At 39.5% G+C, this 20,285-nt stretch overlaps 1 protein-coding gene across 4 annotated transcripts in view; it reads left to right on the plus strand.

The window, feature by feature from the left end:
• The first annotated feature begins 6,374 nt into the window (after positions 1-6,374).
• CARMIL1 (capping protein regulator and myosin 1 linker 1) overlaps positions 6,375-20,285 on the plus strand; it is a 130,720-nt gene continuing 116,809 nt past the window's right edge. For 3 of the 4 annotated variants that reach the window (XM_087930970.1, XM_087930971.1, XM_087930972.1), the window contains exons 1-2: positions 6,400-7,270; positions 18,245-18,342. In XM_087930970.1, the coding sequence (XP_087787096.1) occupies positions 7,231-7,270; positions 18,245-18,342 (138 nt within the window). In that variant the 5' untranslated portion in view covers positions 6,400-7,230. Of the gene's footprint in view, positions 7,271-18,244; positions 18,343-20,285 lie in introns of all 4 variants that reach the window. The other variant, XM_026699503.2, reaches the window with a different exon arrangement.

The following is a 20,285-nucleotide window of genomic DNA, read 5'->3' on the forward strand; positions in this document are numbered from 1 at the left end:
TCACTTTTTCTTCCCCAAGTAATTCTAACCTTTAATGTGCAATGCAATGCAATGCGAGGTATGTATCAGTGGTGGTATTCTACTGGTTCGGCCTGGTTCTGCCAAGCTGGTAGCAGCGATGAGCAGTGGAGACCGAAACAGTTCTCTCCACTGCGCTGCTGTTGGGCCCACCCAGGCTCCCATACTTACCTTTATCTTCTGCTTTTGAAGTGCAGCCGCTTTGCGCGGCACAGAAGAGTGCCACGCGGCAGCTGCTGAAGTGACCAGGAGAGTGCAGGCTTGCAGGAGGTCAGTTGGAACACCTTGTGCCTGCACAAACATCTCTGTGCCTGTGCAAAGAGCGTGTTTGGCACGTGTGCACACGCAAACTGCACCCACCAAGCCATGCCCACCAAACCGGTGGTAAAAGTTTTTGAATCCCACCACTGGTATATATGTATGAATTCAATATTAATTTATATTAAGTATTAATTGGCAACTTTATAAGAAATAAAGATAGTTTGTGCTGCTATCAAGTACTAAAAAATAATATTTTGTTCATACTGTAAACTGTAAACAGCACTAACAACAGTGAATGGAAAGACAAGGAAATAACCATCTTGCTGAGTGTTTAACTCATTCTGTTAGTCTTTTTCCTGTTGTTCTTTCTGTTGCCCATTCCGTCAAACGATTAAAGAGAAATGTTTCAAATGTTTGCCAGAATTGTGGAACAGAGTAGGAGATGAATAGATAGCTATTCGGTATTATTTAGTGTTAAGTATGGTTGGTGGGTCCCATGAATAGACGAGGCTTGAGTAGTGAACAACAGCTCTTTATTTAACAGATAGATTCTGAGACGAAAAACCCTAGCGCGCGGCAGCTCTTCTTATAGAGCTGGTTGTGGCTAGGCAGCCAATGACAACTCTTTGAGTTTGCCACGCTTGGTTTCAGCCAATCGCGGCAACCCTGTATGAGCCAATCAGGAACGTTCAAACCATCCAATCACAATCCCGCTTTTCTGGACCAATAGGAACGCAGGGTTTCAACCCTGCTAATATGGAACATTTATATCTTTTACTGGTTGCTGAATTATTTTTTTGCCTAAACATTTTGAGTTTCTTCCGCTTGGCACATATTCAGCAAAAATCAGAAATGTGGTCTAAATATGGCTAAGTGACCATTCACCTAACAGAAGGGTTTTTATTCTTTCAGGGTTTGTTTACATATTTTACCATTATTATATGCTTGGGTGGGGAGAGGATTGAATTATTTCATACAATTATGAATTAAGGTGATGTGTTTTAAGAGAAGTGGGTAATTTAAGCTAGGCACTTTTCCAGGTCCCTTTAAATTATCTTTTTATTGTATCCTTTAAGACCCCATGCCTGCCATGAGGTAGAGTAAATAGCACATTGAGAAGAAGCAGTCTTTTACTTTATGTAAGAAAATATGCATGCTTCTTTATTCAAGGCTGGGTAGACAATAGAGCTGAAATTGAAGCAATCCAGTATGGTTACTATAATCCAGTATGTGGATTATAGTAACTGGCCCTTGAAGGGTCATGTTGCCTTTCCTATATTTTTCCCTTCCCAGATCGATGAAGTTAAAGTTGGAGAATACTGTATGTTGACTTCAGACAAGTGTCTCATGAGCAAAAGAAAAACAACATGTACTCTTCCATTATGGTATTTTAATTTCCAATGTATTTATCTGAAGGTACACACAAGCTTGCATGCACATATTGTTGTATTTAAACTTTCTGTTCATAGACAAAATGAACAAATAAAATCGCACAACCTCAATGATTGCTAACTGTAAATCGCTGGTGTAAATAGAGGCTACATTAAATATTTATTTCACTGTGTGTGTGTGCAGGCTTTTTGTGTGTAGGAATTTCCAATCGTAGCATTGGATAAGGAAAGGGTAGATTACAAAAAATGGTTGTCTGTTCCAGGCCTGGGGAAAGAGGGCAATGTGAAGCACCTTATAGACCAAATGGGAAAGCCCCTGTACTATATTGGATCTCTATTCCTGACAATCACAACATGATTCTGATCTTGCAAAATCTTCCGTTAGTAGATTTTTGGAATTCTGTCATACATTTGGAAGATCACCAGCACTATTTATTCTTTTAAAAGCTATAATCCTCTGGAAAATACTTAGAAAAAATATAAATTGTGACATGATAAAACAAATAGATGAAATTATTTGACTGTTCTAAACAGATGTTTTTGAACTTTGCAGATTTTTTTGTAAAAACAAATAAAATGAATTATTTCCAGAGAATGTAATTTTTTGATTCCCAATTCCAAATGTTTTTATAATTTGCTGTTGCTATTGTATTCTAGAGTATTTAATGGAGGTATGTTATAAACCATCACTTTAAAACTAAGTAGATATGAATGGAAACTTGTATACTCTTAAGTGGAATTATTATTTTCAATCTGAAGTTTCTTTCATTGGTAGCATTTACACAATTATAAAATGTAAGTTATTTGGAAATCTCACTTTGTTCAATTCAATTTTATGCATAGTTACTTAGAATGTGTTATGAACTGAATGGAATTTTTACTTCCTAATAAATCTACAAAGGATTGTCCTGAAAGAAACAACTCAAGAAGTTCCAATTAACTAGGTTTAGGTATATAATATACCTCAAAATAGCAGCCAAAGAAAACCCACCTAAAACTTTGTCATGTAGTGTGATTGAGATATTTAAGAACAGCAGCATGTTAGTATGATCTCTATTTATGGAGTGTATACAACCTAATGATGCTGACACAGTTGTACATGAGAGAAACAGAGCTGACAGCGAATAAGTACAGCTAAAATTGTCCAAAAGGCCTTGGTTGATTCAAGTAAAAAAAATTTCTTAATAGCTTTAAAGTTAATGTGTATATTTCTAGCTGGATCACAAATGTCAGACTTCATTACCTAGTGAAAAGATTGATCTGTTTATATCTATTTGTATTTCATACTCTGCTAAAAAAAAAAAACCTTTCTGCTGCGCTAATCTTGCTGGCACTCCAAATATCTGACATCAGAAAATGAATTTCCCAGAATAGAAAATTCAACAGGACATTGCAAAAACATTTTGACCTCCTGCAAAGAATGTGTGCTAATGTCTACTATCAGTAAAGAACTGGTAATGTATTGAAAATTTAATGGTGCTTCCTTGATAGCGGTGCAAATGAATTAGTGCCAGAAAGAGAACCATCAGTTTGTTGAATACTTTATAATTTTGTTGTCAGTGGAACAGCTTAATATTGTGCCCTTATTTGATTATGCATGGGAGAGAGGGAAAAATGAATAAAGTTGCAAAGGAAAGACAAATGATAGGTACAGCCAAGAAAGATAGGAATGGAAGAATATAGCTAGCTGTTTCATGATCAATAATATAAACTTGATCCTGGCAGAAACCCATTGGATGAGGATAAAGTAGGCACTTTGTTCATGGATTAGTCATCTATTTACCCAAGATATACCTTACATTGATATGGGGGAGGGGGACAGGAAGAAAATCTTCAGAGGAACATGTTAATCAGATAACCAAAACCAGCAACAGATAATAAATATTTTTATTTATTTATTTGTGTGTGTGTGTGTTTTGCTAGTTTAGATTAATATATTCCTTTCCAGTACCACATACCTACACCAACAGCCACAAGAAAGAGCTGATGGACAACTCATATAATAACTGTAATAATTATGGTTTACATCTAAATAGACATGAGTAGTTCTTCTCTTAGTGGCTTATGTTGAGTGCTTTAAGCTTGTAATATGTATTAAGAAGACCCTGCAGGTTGCAGTTTTTCTTCTTTTGTTCATTTTTTGAGAAAATTTCATGTGCAGTCTTCAATAAATGGGCAGAATTTTTTTTCTACATTTTTGACAGGAATTGCTGTCCATTCAAATACCAACATTGTAAATCATAGGATTATTATTCACTAATCACATTAATACGTTATAAATGTAAATCATCTATAGCAAAAATCATCTATAATGAAAACTAAATGAGCAAATTCTTAAAAAGTTTTTTTGTAAGTTTTATAATATTGACCATAATAAATAGTGATCTAGTGTTTCTTCTAGATATATAATAGTGATCTATTTTTTCAGATGTGGTAATAAGGCAATAAATCTTCAAAGGTAGAATAAAAATATGCCTAACATTTATCCACTCAAATATTTCTCGTTATCTAGTTTGATAATGAAAATATTATAAGAAGAAACTGCAGCAAGCATCAAGATCTCAATCTAGATTAAGATTATATAATGCATCACAATAAATATGAAGGTATTATAAAGGATGCTAGTCTATTTCTCATTTATTCACAGTCATTTAATCTTATTTTATACTCAGATTGGGTTCCTATATCATACTATGGTTTGCAGACCACAGTAGTCAGGAACTGTACAACACACCTGGAGACAGCCTAAGGTTTGGAGAAAGCTATTCTAGAGGTATTGGGAAACAAACGTGCTCTAAGTCTCAATCCTAGTGTCATGTGACGGGTCCCAGTTCGTGTGATTTCTCTGTCATAGAATGTGTCATGTAGAACAACCTCCCTGTGATACACACTTCAACCCTTTTGGCTGACTATGAGCTATGATACAGCTCTTCGAACAAACACTAGGGCCAGGATATGGAATTCTGCTGTGATTGCCATTTTATTTATATGTTGATAATGTAATAAATTGAGAGGAAAACTATGGCAAACCTAGACAGCATATTAAAAAGCAGAGACATCAGCTTTCTTACTATGGCTTTCCCAGTAGTAATATATAACTGTGAAGAGTTGGACCATAAGGAAGTCTGAGTGCCATTTTTTTTTTTTTGATGCTTTCGAATTGTGGTGTTGGGGAAGAATCCTTTGGACTGCAAGGAGGTCAAATCAGTTAATCCTAAAGGAAATTAACCCTGACTTCTTTAAAGGGACAAATACCGAAGGTGAAACTCAAATACTGTGACAACCTAATGAGAAGAGAGGACTCATTGGAAAAGACCCTGATGTAGGGAAAGATTGAAGGCAAAAAGAGAAGGGGACAAAGAGAGGATGAAATAGACAATGTCATTAAATGTGAATTTGGACAAACTCCAGGAGACAGTGGAGGACAGGGTGCAGAGCATTCCTGGCATGCTGTGGACCATCACAAAGAGTCAGACACCTTAGTGACAACTACAACAACAAATGTAATTTGATTGGGGGGGGGGGTTGTACTTTTTAAAAATAGTTTTTGTGTGTTTTTGTTTCTGTATGCTACCTATAGTTCCTCTGGGTAGATGAACAGTTATACACATTAGTTTATATATGTGTGTGTGTGTGTATACACACACACACACACACCAAAATCAAACACCACCCGTTGTCATAAAAATCCTGTAAGAAACTGACCTGTGTTGCTAAAGCTATAGATTTTAAGGAAGCAACTGGCACTCCTTGTCTTCAGAAAATGTAATGTGGAAGTTAAAGTACAAATTTGGCATGGGCCAGAATTTCACCCAAATTCATAAAATATTTTCTAAGACATATCAGCGGTATCACAGTGCATCATAACTGGAGGACACCAAATTAAGGTAAGCTGCTCCAGAGCTTATAAAAAGCTTTAGAAAATATTTTAAGTGTCAGCAATGGGATATTTGCTGAATCTTAAATTACCAACTATCATCAAATTGCTACTTGAATGTCTGTGAAAACAGTATTTACAAGCTGAATCAGCCAAAAGCAGAGAAAAGTTTCAGTACCAACATAAAAAAGCAATGTAATAAATCCATTTATTTCCTAATGAAACTAAGTTATAGAATAAATCTTAACAGTACATCGCTACAGGTTGAGACAATTCTTTCAAACCCCACATTGTTAGCAATACCACAGGAAATCTTGAGATTAAACAGTTTTTATTATTAGTTGAAGAATGCTGGATACAAAGTTAGTGCCTCCCAAGTTCCTAAAACTTATCCTACTTTATTAGTGCATTTTTCCCTATCAGAATTCGAGTCCAGTCCAGGCCTTAAGATGCTCAGAAAGCGGTACAAATCAGATTTAATAAAGCCTTTTTTTCTGTACACCGCAGCTCCAGCTGGGTAAATTGTAAACAACTCGTCGAAGTACTCAATGACCTGAAGTTAGATTTGAACGGAGATTAAAACAAAAAAAAATTCATTACAACCACGACCGTTCGGGTTATTCGGATCCAACCTCATTTGATGGGTCGGGGCTGCTTTTCAAACAAGCGCGAATCGCCTTAAAAATAAGTTTTTCTTTTTTTAAAAAAATGGTAGAAATGGGAACACGGGAAGGGAAGGCTCTCTCTTCCCTCCCCCCTCCGCCCCAGGCTTAGTAAACCTGAAACCAGTAGATGGCTCCCGATCTCTTTCCGTAGTTGGTTGCGAAGATTCTGCAATTCGTGGGAACGAAGGAGGGACCAAAGGGAGAGCCGCCAGTGTCCTTTATTTGCACGTTCCGGCTCCCTGCCTGGTTTGTGCGCATGGAATCTGTGAGCTAACGCCGGGCTGGCGAAGGGCAAGAAATCCCCTTTTGCCTAGAAGACGAGCTTTCTCGCCCCAACTCGAGCCTTTCTCGGGGCGGGCGCTTAGACCGCGGCTGGCTCTCGCGAGGGGAAAGAGGGCTGGAGCGGGCCGTCGCTTGGCTGGAGCGGGTTGCGTGGGTGCCCGAAGGGAAGCCCCACGGACTGGGGTCCGCCAGAACCAGGAATGCCGCCAGCGCCGCCTCCACCCACGCCTTCCGCTTGCACCTCAGGCCGGGAGGTGGCCGCGTGAGGCTGGAGGGGAGCCGGGCTGGAGAGAGAGAAGCTCGTCCGCGGCCAGGAAGGAGGAAAGAGGAAAAAGCGAAAGCGAGGAGCGCAGACGCAGCAGGGGGAAAAAGGAGAGCCGAGCCGAGCCGGGCGAAGGCGGTCTGAGCCTGCGGTCTTTTCCCCTCGCGAACCCTCGCTCCGCCTGCAGCTGAGATGAAGAGGCGTCGTGCAGCAATAATCTTGTAACTCTCCCTCGGCTTTCCGATCTTTTTAAACGCTTCCTCCTCCTCCTCCTCCGAAAGCGGCGGGATCAGCAGGATCGCGGGGCCCTTTTCCTCCCCTTATTTTCTAGACAGCTGATCGGAATCCGTTCGCCTCGCCTGAAGAGGGGGATACCTAGGAAGGTGAGGGCGGAGAGCGGGAAACGCCAGCAATTGTCACCAGCAAAAGCAACACGTTCGCCTCCAAAGAGGGAAGGCAAAGCCCCCAGCAAGGATGACCGAAGAGAGCGCGGACGTTCCCAAAGAGTTGCTGGGTAAGCATGTGCGCTTCCTCTTTTTGCCCCCTTCGGCCGAACGATGGACACCGGAGCGCGGGAGCTCGCAAGGGCGGGGGGAAGGGAGCAGGAGGAGAAGCCGTTTCCCGACAGCGAACCCGAGGTGAGGGATGAAATGCGCTCCCCCCCCACCCCCCTCACCCGGCTAGTCCCGCAGTCTGTTGTCCTTTGGGTGAAACGCTCTACGGGGACGGAAGGCGTGGCGGGAAAGATAAGGGTTGGCTGAGGCGCCCTTTGGCTCCTCTGTTCCTGGAAGAGATTTGCTTGCGGGGTGGGGGGGAGAGGGACGCGGGCAGAGGGAGATTGCGCAGCCTTCCCCAAAGCCTCGGTAATAAAATAGGCAAATGGAGCGGAACGCTTCGCTTCTGTAAGGAAACTAAGTGTAATAAGCGCTGTGAACCCCTCGAGGCGGCGCTGAATTCAGGTTTCCTTTTCTTTCACGTCTGAATGGCGACGAGCCAGAGGGAGAAAACTGACAGCCCCTGGGGCTCACCTTTGCCCCTCAGGGGCTTTCCATTGGTTCCAGCCCTCGGTGATATCTTCCTTTCCCGCCTCAATTGAATGGCTTTGGGCGCTTTTTCCTCACAGAAGACGCGGCCAGAGGTTTTCCTTCACTAGGGACCCTCGGAGGTGCTTCTCCCGCTGGGCAAATCGTCATTTAGGGCGAATGGTTGCAATGCTTCAGGGGGTATAAAGGCCAAGAAGAAAGATTATGTCAAAGCATCTGTTGCTAGTCCCACTGTGCAGGGGATCATCTTTGCCTGCATCATGTTATGAAAAGGAATTGCTGATGGGCAGACCCGGTGTTCTTGGCTGTGTTCACCTTGCTTAATTAAAGCAACGTTTCCTCTTATTTAAAAAGGATCCACTGCATTAAAACCTTTTCAGAAGGCACACTTTGCTTATTGTAGGCTTGCACATGCTTTCCTGTAGTCCAAAATCAGGGCAGCTGGTGAATGTATGATGCTGCCAAAATAATTAATTATGCATCATGTCTTTTCCTGTACTGATTACTGTAATTTACTTGCATATTGTTTGTTGTGCTTCTTGTTATGCCAAATTCTGAGAACGCTTGTTGAGCAGATTAAAACTATACTAAATCCTGAGTCATAAAAATACATTGATTTTGCATTGCCCGCTCAAATATGTGTACAGGCTAAATATTTCAGAAGGATGCTCTGATTGTCTCGCTCATTTCTATGTTTACTTGGGGGTGGGGGAGAAGTCTCACTGATTCAGTGGAGCTATCACACAAGCAAATGTGTACAGTATAGGTTTTGCGAAAGGATGGCTGTTCACCTTCCAAATACAGCACGTCATTTTGCCTAGGTATGCACCATTTGCTACTTTTCTTCCTTTTCCACTTTTGTAATACTCATGCTAATAGATATAGAATGACTGTTTCATAATAAAAGCTCTCCAACTAGATTTACCTGCAAATGTTAAATTTTAGCCTGACTGTTACAATAAAGGGATTTGAAATGTATTTATATAAAGGGGCATGGCAGTAGAGTGAAGGCACAGTTTACCAAAATTTATTCCAGTTCACCACAGTAAACACAACACTGGCCAGGAAATGGACTGAATTTTGATTGTGCAGGCATGCATGCAGCAGAACTTGTGGGCAATTTTCTTAGCTTCTAACTGTGTGCCAGTGTGTAGTGTGATCTATTTACTTCCTCTGTGGAATCTATTATAAATCCTCATATGCACAGATTGTTGTTTTAGAACATATCAAAATGTGATAGTATAACATAAAACTGAGCTTGTTATATATCTGTGTTATTATTAGTTGAGCAATACGTTGCTAAATCATTCTGTAATCAGATTTGCTGATATGGAAATATACTCAAAATATCTCAAGAACACTGAATTGGGTATAATGAATAGACTATGCTAAATAAGAGCTTCATTGAAAACCTGGTAGTACATATGTAGTTAATTAAATACACAATAAGTGGATCAGATGGGGAAACATGCTTTTTTATAAATGGATCAGATGGGAAAAAGAACTATTTCCAAGTGAATGTGTGAGCTTGCTTTGAATATTGTAGAAAAGTTGCTTTATATACAGTATATTGTAATTGGATATAAACTCATTCAGAATAATTGAGTGGAGAAAAACTTGGAGTAGAAGTAATTATATATTCATTAGATTCTTAGACCATTGTAATCATGTGCACGTCAATAGTTTAAAAAGAAAAAATCCACACTACAATAATCTAATGATAATAAATACAGTGATAACAATCCCAAAGGTGCTTTTTCAAGAGGCAACTGGACTTCCTGGTTTTTCTTCAGTTGCCTCTTGAAAAAGCACCTTTGGAACAACCAGGAGCTGGATGACTGAGAGTCTCCATAGATATTTAGTGATAATAGTCATTTAACTTGTCTTAAAACTGGAGGATATGAACAATTTCTGTGGTGCTATCTTAAGAAATTTAAAGGGTCTTTTGGAAGAATTCTGGTAGAAACTGCTTCTGGAATGCCAGTAAGTTCAGAGCAAACTTGACCTCTAGTAAATAGCTATTTCACAATAAGAAGGCCATAATGGAAAAGAAAATTGTAGCCTCAGTCTTTTTAATCTTTCAGGAGAAGGGGTTACTACCAACAATTTCCCTAAATTACATGATCAAATAGGTTGATCCTGGATCAAAGAGATAACTTCTGTAGATACCTTGGCACATAAAGGGGCATTTTGATTAAAATTGGCACTTTATGTAATTTATTTTAATCTATCAACATATACTTGAATTTAACTCTTAGCAACTTCTAGAGAGAGATGAACTTCCAATACAAATTAATATACTATAAAGCATTAATATACTGCATATCTTGAAGAATAAAGTTGAATTATCTTCTGTTGGAAACATCAAATAATTGCTTTGAAGTTTATATTAACATTTTTATTAGAATTAAAGCTTGATAGTGTGTATCTGTGGGTGATTTGGAAGTCACTCTATTTTTAGAATAGAGCAAATTTTCCTTAAGTTTCACTTTCTGTGGCCACCTCTGTCAATTGAGTAGATCAATTTGCAGATGGGATTACTTTGCTATTCTTTGTACTTCATAAGTTAATGCATCGTAAAAACCTAATATAAAGATAAATTAATTATGGATGGTTTTCACCAGTAGAAAACAAGCCACCTTAAATAAGACCATTGGGCAACAAGCCAAGAAGAGCAGAGAAGTAATGTCTATTAAACTTTATTATAGGACAGTCTTAGACTTGTTAAAATAAAATACAGCATGTACAGTAATATAAAATATAATACAGCATGCATGATACAAAGGGCTATAAACATGCTGTACACCCAAATATGAGTTGTAATTTATATTTTGTTACAGTATATTCAGTTCCTGCTTTTCTCTACTGGCACTTGAAGTGTTGCTCTTCATTAAATCTAGCAGCACCCACGATTGGCAAACAGTCGCAATTCCATAGAAGGGGACGTTTACATCCAGCTGTTTGCCATTTCTTTGTTCCAGAATTTCACCAAGCACTTGACCTGCCTGCCATACTGATGATGTTACATAGTTTGGTAATGAAACATCTGCAGAAAAATCACCGAGCTTAGAGAACACCAAGAACTCCATAGGTCTACTTCAGTATATCTAGAGCAGGGGTGCCAAGCAAATCCTTCAGGCCGGATCTGGCCCATGGGATGTTTAGATCTGGCCCGTGGAGCCACCTTGGAAACAGTAAAAGACTGGCCCACGGTGCCCCTGCCAGCAAAAATGGAACTCGGGAGGGCCTCCCTCCTGAGCTCCATTTTCGCTGGCAGAGGCACCATGGTTCTCCATTTTCGCTGGCAGAGCACTGCAGGAGGCTGTTGGAGCCTGGGGGGGTGTCCCCGACAAGAGTGACATTGAGCTGGCCACACCCACTCGCTCCCGAAGGTCAAACACAAGCCTGATGCGGCCCTCAATGAAATCGAGTTTGTCAACCCTGATCTAGAGGCATGAAGTAGCTGGGGATGAAGGAACAGTTTTAATCTCCGTCCCATCATCCTATGTGGGTCACCAGGAGTAATCGGGCTTATATGGACTAGGCCCATGTGGCAAACCTTTTCCAGGTTGTGTGCCAAAAGCGTGCGTGCGTGCGTGCGCTTGTGTGCCTGCACCCATGATGCAATGCGTGTGCATATGCAGAGGCATGCAGTGTGAGGGGGGTTGCCTGTGCATGTGTAGAGGTGTGGAATGGGGGGGTCATGCGGTAGATACCTGACAATCAGCTGGCTGGCAGAGGGCGTGCCTGCACAGTGGGGCTCTTCCAGGCGACCTTGCGTGCTGGCAGACATGGCTCTGTGTGCCACTTCCAGCACATGTGCCATAGGTTCACCAGCACAGGACTAGGCAGTGATCTGTTCCTGGTGAAGGACTAATAACAGTGTTGTTCATCTTCAGATCACAAGCCAAATGCTCTGATCTAAAAAAAAGAAAGGTTTAATGAGTGACCACCAGCGTGAGTCGATTTCCAAGATTTCTTGAAAACAGGTTCATGGACATTCTCCCCTCCCAGACTCTTCCAAGCACCAGTGGCCAAGGAGATTTTGCTATCAGATCAACAACAAGAGAAAAGGAATCGGCTGGGTTCATATACAAGGGACTTAAAACACACACCTTACAGGATCACAACCAAAGTACCTTCAACGATCCTCACTACACTTCCAGCCTCTGTGCTGCCAGCCATTGAATTAAACTATTGAAGGATCTGATACCTACCCTCATTTCAATCTTGCAAGAGCTTGTCTTGATGATTTTATTTTTTATAAATTAGGGACAGGGCTGTCTGAGATGTTTGCCCAACTTAAGTTTCTTGGAATGTGTTCACACATATCTGAGCATTGCCTTGATAGTAGCTCTTCCTTTTGATTCAAGGTCATTCTTTATTCCTTGTACACCACTGCATCTGCTCTCTTATCAACAGTGAAGTTGTGAATGAATGTGACCTTAAGGAGCTGGTGTTCTTATGGAACAATGGAATAATGACTTGAGGCCAAATAATCCCTTGATCAAAGAATGATCCTGAAATGCTAGAAGAGGGTACTTATACAAATTGACAGTCACCATTCCCCAGAATTGATAGCCTAATGCCTTCATAAAGTCTCTCAGCAATCTGCCATCCACCCACAATTCAGCTACTCATCCTTGCCTACCACTTGCCCAATCTGCTAACACATATACTCCAAAATAGTGCTGTCTTTGTATCATTCAGTATCCATGTCTCTCCTGCATTCAGCTTTAATCCTTATTCCTTTCTCCATAACCCTTCAAAGTTCCATTATCTCCTGTTCTCCATTTTTTCTATTTCTCCTCTGGGCTATTTCTAACTTCACTTTCTTGCACAATCCTACACAATTCCATTCCCTATTCTACCCCCTTGTCCTTTTCTTCATGTTCTTTTTTTGCCTCTTTCTATATTCCTTCATGACCTTCATAGCCACTTATTCTGCCATCTAGACTTCAAGGAGTCCCCTGTCCTTCTGTGCCTTCTTCCACACTTATCCATGTATTCCTCTGCTTCTGCTTGCTTCCAGCTTCCCAATCTAAAAGAACCACACTGGCTAGGACAGATGGGACTTGTCTCTATCTTAGATTTACTTGTTTAGATTTTAATCCTGTCATTATTATTTTTATAAATAACTCAGAGCAACAAACATACCTAATATTCCTTCCTCCTGTTTTCCTCACAACAACCTAGTGAGATGAGTTGGGCTGAGAGATTATTATTAGCTCAAAGTTACCCAGCCATCTTTCATTCATAAGACAGGATTAGAATAGTTTCCTGGTTTTTAACCTGGTTCTTTAAGCACTAGACCAGTGATGGTTAACCTTTTCGGCACCGAGTGAAAAGGTACCAAGTGCCGAAATGTATGCACACACACAGAAAACCAGCTCTCGGAATGTACATGTGCACCGGCCACATAGTCTTCCAGCTTTAACATGTGCGCGAAGACCAGTTGGCCAGTTTCTAACGTGCATGTGTGAACTGGCCGGTTGGTTTTCATGCGTGCATGAGCGTAAGATACTGGAAGACCAGTTGACTGGCGCGCATGTGCACACTGGGAACTGCTGTTCCAGTGTCCGATGTTCCCATGTGTGCAAAGACCAACCAGAGTCCAGAAGAGCAGCGGGCGACAGCTGGCATGCCCAGAGAGATGTCTCAATGTGCCAATCCGGCACGTATGGTATAATTTTGCCATCATGGCACTAGTTCTAGTAGAGCAATAGTTAGGGTTAGTTTTGGTGCTTTGTTATATTATTATTGTATTTTATTTGTTTATTTCATTTTATTTATATCTTATTTCATGAGTTATATATTTACTTATTTATTCATTTGTTTATTAAATTTCTGTGCCACCCATCTCTCCTGCAAGGTGACTGGACAGCTTACAAATTAGTACATACGATTTATCCTTGTATAAGATGACAAACTTGTTAGCATAGCTCTGACCACAGTCACTTGCATTGTATTGTAAGTAGGAGGGCAAAAAAATCAAATGCTTCAGGGCAGGCAGAATATAACACTATTGCACAAATGAAGATGAATGATGTAACTTCTTTCATCTGCTAAATAGCTAGCCTGTGCAAGAAATCCCCTCTCCCTAAGTATGAGTTTTAAATATAGTTCTGCCTATGACCTCTAGTCTACTTCTTATGCAGAGAGGGAGCAAGAAAGAAAAAAAATGCATGAAAAGTCTTTGAGAACGAAGTTGTTTGTGACCTGTGACAGATGGTATTAGAATTGAATGAAAATTTGGCATCAAACTATAACAGCAGTTTGAGTAATAGTTCTGTGAAGCCCATTTTGGAATGGCGGCTTTTCATACTCTTGACTCAGTATTTGGAATATTCAGAATACAAAAACATTAAAGGAGAAAATTATTGTGCTTAGAGTCCAAGCAGTGTAATCTCTTTTGTGCACAGTTCAAGGACAACTATGTGGAATAGGCTGTAAGTCAGAGATTTGATTGCTAGAGGGAGTGTCATTACATATTTTGGAGATCTCATTTTAATTCTGTTGGAGAAAAATATTTGGAACTACTGTGGTATTCTGATGTGTGGGTGGGAGAGACAGCTTAAAAAGGTGATGGTTGTTTCTCAAAAATTACTGTGAAAATGGCTGTTAGGTAGAATATCTGAGTATAAATGAGATCGGGCATTTAGTCCTATAAAAAGTGCATCCTATTTAAAGGTTTTTTAAAAATAAATATGGGCATATCAATATTTTATCCTTGTCCAAACAGTATGTAAATGTAAAAGGTGATGTCATTTTAAAAAAAAGACTGAAAAATTGAGTTTTCAATAATTTGTTCAACAAAAAAATTAACAGATACACCATTTCCTTCTCTGGAAAATGTAAGTGCGCCCTTGGCTGAAGTACCTGGTATGGCTGGCTCCCTTTGACAGAAAGAATCCCAAGCAGTCATTACAACTGCACACCAGTCTCTGACATTCATTTTGAGGAATATGTTCCCACTCTTCCATGCAGATTTTTTCGGCTGCACAATGTTTGAGGGGTTTCTTGGGTGTACATCCCATTTTAAATCACCCCACAGGATCTGAGTGGGATTTAAATCCGAGTCCTGCGTTTCTTTTCTTTTTTCTTTTCTTTTTTCCTAGTCATTTCTTAGTGGATTTACTGGAATGTTTAGGATCATTGGGGAACTCATCAAATTTGCAGATGACACCAAGCTAGCAGGAACAGGTGACACTCCAGAAGATAGGCTTAAGATAGAGAAGGATCTTGATAGATGTGAACATTGGGCACTATCTAACAGAATGAAATTCAATAGTGAAAAAAGTAAGGTTCTACATTTAGGCAAGAAAAACAAAGTGCACTTTTTTGTGGTACCTCGCTCTATAGTAGTAACTGTGAGAAGGGTCTTGGAGTCCTAGTGGACAATCATTTAAATATGAGCCAGCAGAGTGCTGCAGCTGCCAAAAAAGCCAGTGCAGTTCTAGGCTGCATAAACACAGGAATAGAATCAAGATCGCATGAAGTGTTAATACCACTTTATAATGCTTTGGTAAGGCCACATTTGGAATACTGCATCCAGTTTTGGTTGCCACGATATAAAAAGAATGTTGAAACACTAGAAAGAATGCAGAGAAGTACAATAAAGATGATATGGGGACTGGAGACTAAAACATATAAAAACAGTTTCTGGAATTGGATATGTCTAGTGTGATGAAAAGAAGGAATAGGGGTGACATGATAGCAGTGTTCCAATATCTCAGGGACTGACACAAAGAAGAAGGAGTCAAGCTATTCTCCAAAGCACCTGAAGGCAGGACAAGGGATGGAAACTAATCAAGGTGAGAAGCAACCTTAGAACTAAGGAGAAATTTCTGACAGTTAGAACAATTGAACAGTGGAACAACTTGCCTCCAGAAGTTGTAAGTGCTCCAACACTGGAGGTTTTTAAGAAGAGATTGGTCAACCATTTGTCTGAAATGCTAAGCAGGGGTTGGACTGAAGACCTCTAAGGTCAATTCCAACTGTACTCTACTCTACTCTACTCTACTCTACTCTACTCTACTCTACTCTACTCTACTCTACTCTACTATTCTATTCTATTCTATTCTATTCTATTCTATTGTCATGTTGCAAGGTCTATTTTCAGTCCAGTCCCAATCTTTTGACAGATGGCCTAGCTCTATCTGGTACAGTAAATGGTTTACAGTGAGTGCTGTGATAATGAGTGTCCCAGGTCCTGATGTAGCAAAGCAACCCCAAACTAACATTTCCACCACCAGGTTTTCTTTACAATAGAGGAAGTTCTCAACTTAAAACCACAATTGAGCCCAAAATTTCTATTGGTGAGTTTTGCTCCATTTTAAGGCTTTTCTTGCCACAGTTAAGTGAACCATTTCAGTTGTTAAGTTAGTAACGTAGTTGCTAAGTGAATCTGGCTTCTCCATTGACTTTGTTTATCAGAAGGTGGCAAAATATGATCATGTGACCTGGGGACTCTGCAGACATTATAAATGTGAGTCAGTTGCCAAGTATCTGAATGTTGATTACGTAATTCACTAAACAAACTCTTGTAAGTTGAGGACTACCTGTATCAGGTTTGGTATCAAGCTCTTCTAGTGAAATGCCTTCTTTAATTTTCACTAAATGTCTTTTGTCACCCTGGCCAAATAACTCTTAACATTACCTCACTTGTGCAAAGCATTTTGATACAGAAGTCCTGATCTTTGCCTAGGTGTTCAGGAACAAAATTTAATTTTGCCCTGATGTTCTTTCTATAGAGTAAAAGTTTCTTTCTGGCACATCTCTCATATAAATCTAATTTGTGCAGGGTTTTTTGTAATCATGCCCTCATGAACTTTGACATTGCTCATGGATAGAGCTATCTGTGATGAAATTCTGAGACTTATTTGTATATTTTATTTGCTTATTTATTTATTTGTATTCTGTCTTTATTATTTTTACAAACACATCTTCCTCCTCCTATTTTCCTCACAACAACAACCCGTGAGAAAGGGAGACTGGCCCAAAGTCACCCAACTGGCTTTCATGGGTAAGGCAGGACTTGAACACATGGTCTCCTGCTTTCTAGCCTGGTGCTTTAACCACTAGGCTCTCATATTTCAATGTCATTTGTTGTGCTGTCTGGCTGAACTATGGCCTACGCAAGTTGGCAGTTGTTTGAAATCTCCATTTGTAGAAGATTTTCTAGACAGTGGAATCATTGGTGCTTAATTGTTTGGTAATCTTCAAATTCATTCCCAGATGAATGGGTGTCTACAACCTTCTTTCCAGAGGTGGTATTCAGCAGGTTCTGATCAGTTCTGGAGAACCAGTAGCAGAAATTTTGAGTAGTTCAGACAACTGGCAAATACCACCTCTGACTGCCCCCCCCCCAATCTATTCTCTGCCTCCCAAGTCCCAGCTGATCGGCTGGATCTTCTTTTGTTGCCCTGCATAGGAGTACGGAGCTGGAAAGCAGGTTAGTGTAGTGGGGAAGAAATGGGATTTTGCAGTAACTTTCCCTTGCCTCGGCCACCAAGCCACGTCCACAGAACTGGTAGTAAAAAAATTTGAATCCCACCACTGTGTTCTTTCTGAAGGTTGTAGACACCTATAAGCAATTTCAGTCTAGAAATGGTGATACCACACATTTCAGCAACAACAAGCAAAACAAACAAAAAGTCTGATAGGTTCCTCCCAGATCCTCCCTAACAATATTCTAAACATTTACACCTGAGTGTCTGATTCTAATCTTAGGCTATCTGAGGTAATGCTAAATGTCAGTGTGTACTTAACTTTTTTTCATATTCCAAATTTGCATTGATACTTATTTAAATTACACAGTGGACTACAAAATGAAAATGGTGTGTGATACTATTGTAGTTGATACACCCCTCCATCTGTAGTGTTGAAATGAAGGTAAAATATCTGTGAGTTGAAACAGTAAAAAATTGAAATGGGGTATACTTGTTTGTAGCATATAGGAGATTCTCAGTCAGCCAGGTCATGGTTGTCCTATAGGTGCTTTTTTTCAAGAAGCAACTGGATTTTCTTTGAAGACGTTTCTTCAGAGCTGAAGAAGCTTATTGGATGAGAAAGGAAATGTCTTCTAAGAAAAACCAGAAAGTCTATTTGCCTCTTGAAAAAAAAACACCTTTGGGACATGGGGCAAGCTTATTTTTTCACATGATTGTGAGGGGAAAAGTATCTTGGGAGGAGATACTTGTCCCCTTTTTTTGCTTTACCATTTCTTAATCTTTACAGTCAACCCATAAAACACAGGGGAGTTTGATTTACTTTTTAAAATAGAGTTCATGTCATATTTCACCTTGGAGCTATTAATCTGAGAGGAACAATGTCATTTATTTATTTATGTTGAATTTTTACTTGGGGATAAAATAATAATATAAATATATAAATTCTTTCAGATTCCGAACACTGAAAGTATTTTATGTTTTCTACTGTTTCAGAAAGTGTCAAGGATGTGATTGGTAGGAAGATAAAGATCTCTGTGAAAAAGAAAGTTAAGCTTGAAGTCAAGAGCGACAAAGTAGATAATAAAATATTGGTAAGTACGTTCCATTTTTTCTTCAATTTGTTTCTTGATTTAATCTAACCCCACCCCCACAAAAAATAAATGAAAATAATTTAAATACTTGTTCTCTTCTAAATCTTGTTCCTTTTATACAAGAAAATTTGCATAGGCATTTCTGAACACAGTATTAATATGATAGGTTGAAAAATTGAATATCGAATGTATCCAAGTGAGAAACTTGATTTGCCCAGTTAAATGAAGAAACATCATACAAATATTATCCAAAAGAGACAGTTGTTGTAAGTTTCTTAGGGTAAAAATATAATTACAGTACTTGCAGACACCAACAACATTATCACAGTGTATTTGAGATGCTATTATTATAAAATATGAGAGTGGTTGTTTTGCATTTTATATCCATAAATTTTGTTGAATAAGACCCTTTGAGTGAACCATAATTTGTTGTTCTATATGTGTATATGGGGGGAAGAAAGAAGATAGGATCTAAAACAGTGCTGGAATTTAGAGCAGACAGAAACTATCAGTCTCTGGCCTTAATAATACCTGTTCCAGAACTTCGCACTGTAATTTTGAAAAACCTTTCTTCTGTTACACTTTGGAAGAGGGTGGGGGGGAAGAGACAGCAAAGCTGATGTTATACTTGTAGTCCCTGACTTACAAATATTTGTTTAGCAACAGCTCAGAATTACAATGACAGTAAAAATAATGACGTACAACTGGTTCTTGCTCTTACAACCATCACAGCATCTCCTTGGTCATGAGATCAAATTTCAGGCATTTGGCAATCAGCATGTATTTATGATGGTTGCAGCATCTTACAGTTATTTAATGGCCATTTGTGACCTTCCCAGCCAGCTTCTGACATGCTAGGTCATGCCAGATTAAATAAATGACTGCATGAGTCTTTTAACTGCAGTACTTCTCTTAACAATCACAGCAAATTGGGCATGACTCACTTAACAACCATCAATTCTGGACCCAGTTGTGGTTATATGTTGAGGACTACCTGTAGTATAAGAGTATTCTTGATGAATTATTATTGTTTGAGTAATCATGGATGATCGAATTTATCACTGTTGCTGTATTTATAGAAACAAAGCCATAAAAGATTTTTGCAAATTAAGGTGATTTCACACTTAGTTTTACTGTGGCTAAGGGTTATATTGTGGGTTAATCAACAATGAAGCGTGACTTAACATGAGGAATGAATCCAGCCGGAGATATTTGCTTAAGAAAAATCAAATTGTTACCTCATCTGCAAATCTGTAACTGTTTTGATTTTTGTTTTGGACATTTACGGTAACTGTCGAGTAGCAATAGTAACTACAAACATCTTTAAGTTATCAATTATTACTTTTCTTAAGGATTTATGAAATATCTGCTTGGATTACAGTGCAATTTTCTCTGTCGCTGACATTTGTTTGTATATTCTATTTGTATGGCTGCTCAACTCAGCTGACTCAAGCCTCCAAATACTTACCATGTTTCTCATATAATAAGGCCAGGTCTTATTTTGTTTTTTTGAGCCCCCCAAAAATGGCTAGGCCATCTTTTTGGGGGGTGACTTAATTCCCCACCTTGCATCTTCGGGCGGGCGGGCGGCGATGGCTTGGATGTTGACCTCAGTGTTGGTGGGGCACTTCGTATCGGGGTCAACACAGGCAGCACCATATCCGGGGCTGCAACAAAAGTACTTCCTAATGGCAAGCCCCCCCACCATTCCCCCCATTTCGCATGTTTTAATATAGGCCTTAATTTGGGAGGAGGGGCTTAATTTCATGCCTATAAAACATGCTGGGACTTCCAATTGGGGGAGGCCGTATTGTTGGAGAAACACGGTAGCTACCACAAAGCATAAACACATAACAGTGTAATCTAATGTAATCCATTTATTTAAGATTACTGACATACCTAGAAGTGTTAGCTTTGTTATGGCTTCATACAATATAGTATAA

This window comes from Pseudonaja textilis, chromosome 3 (assembly GCF_049901715.1).
Source record: "Pseudonaja textilis isolate UNSWEBS1 chromosome 3, rPseTex1.2, whole genome shotgun sequence".
NCBI lineage: Eukaryota > Metazoa > Chordata > Lepidosauria > Squamata > Elapidae > Pseudonaja > Pseudonaja textilis.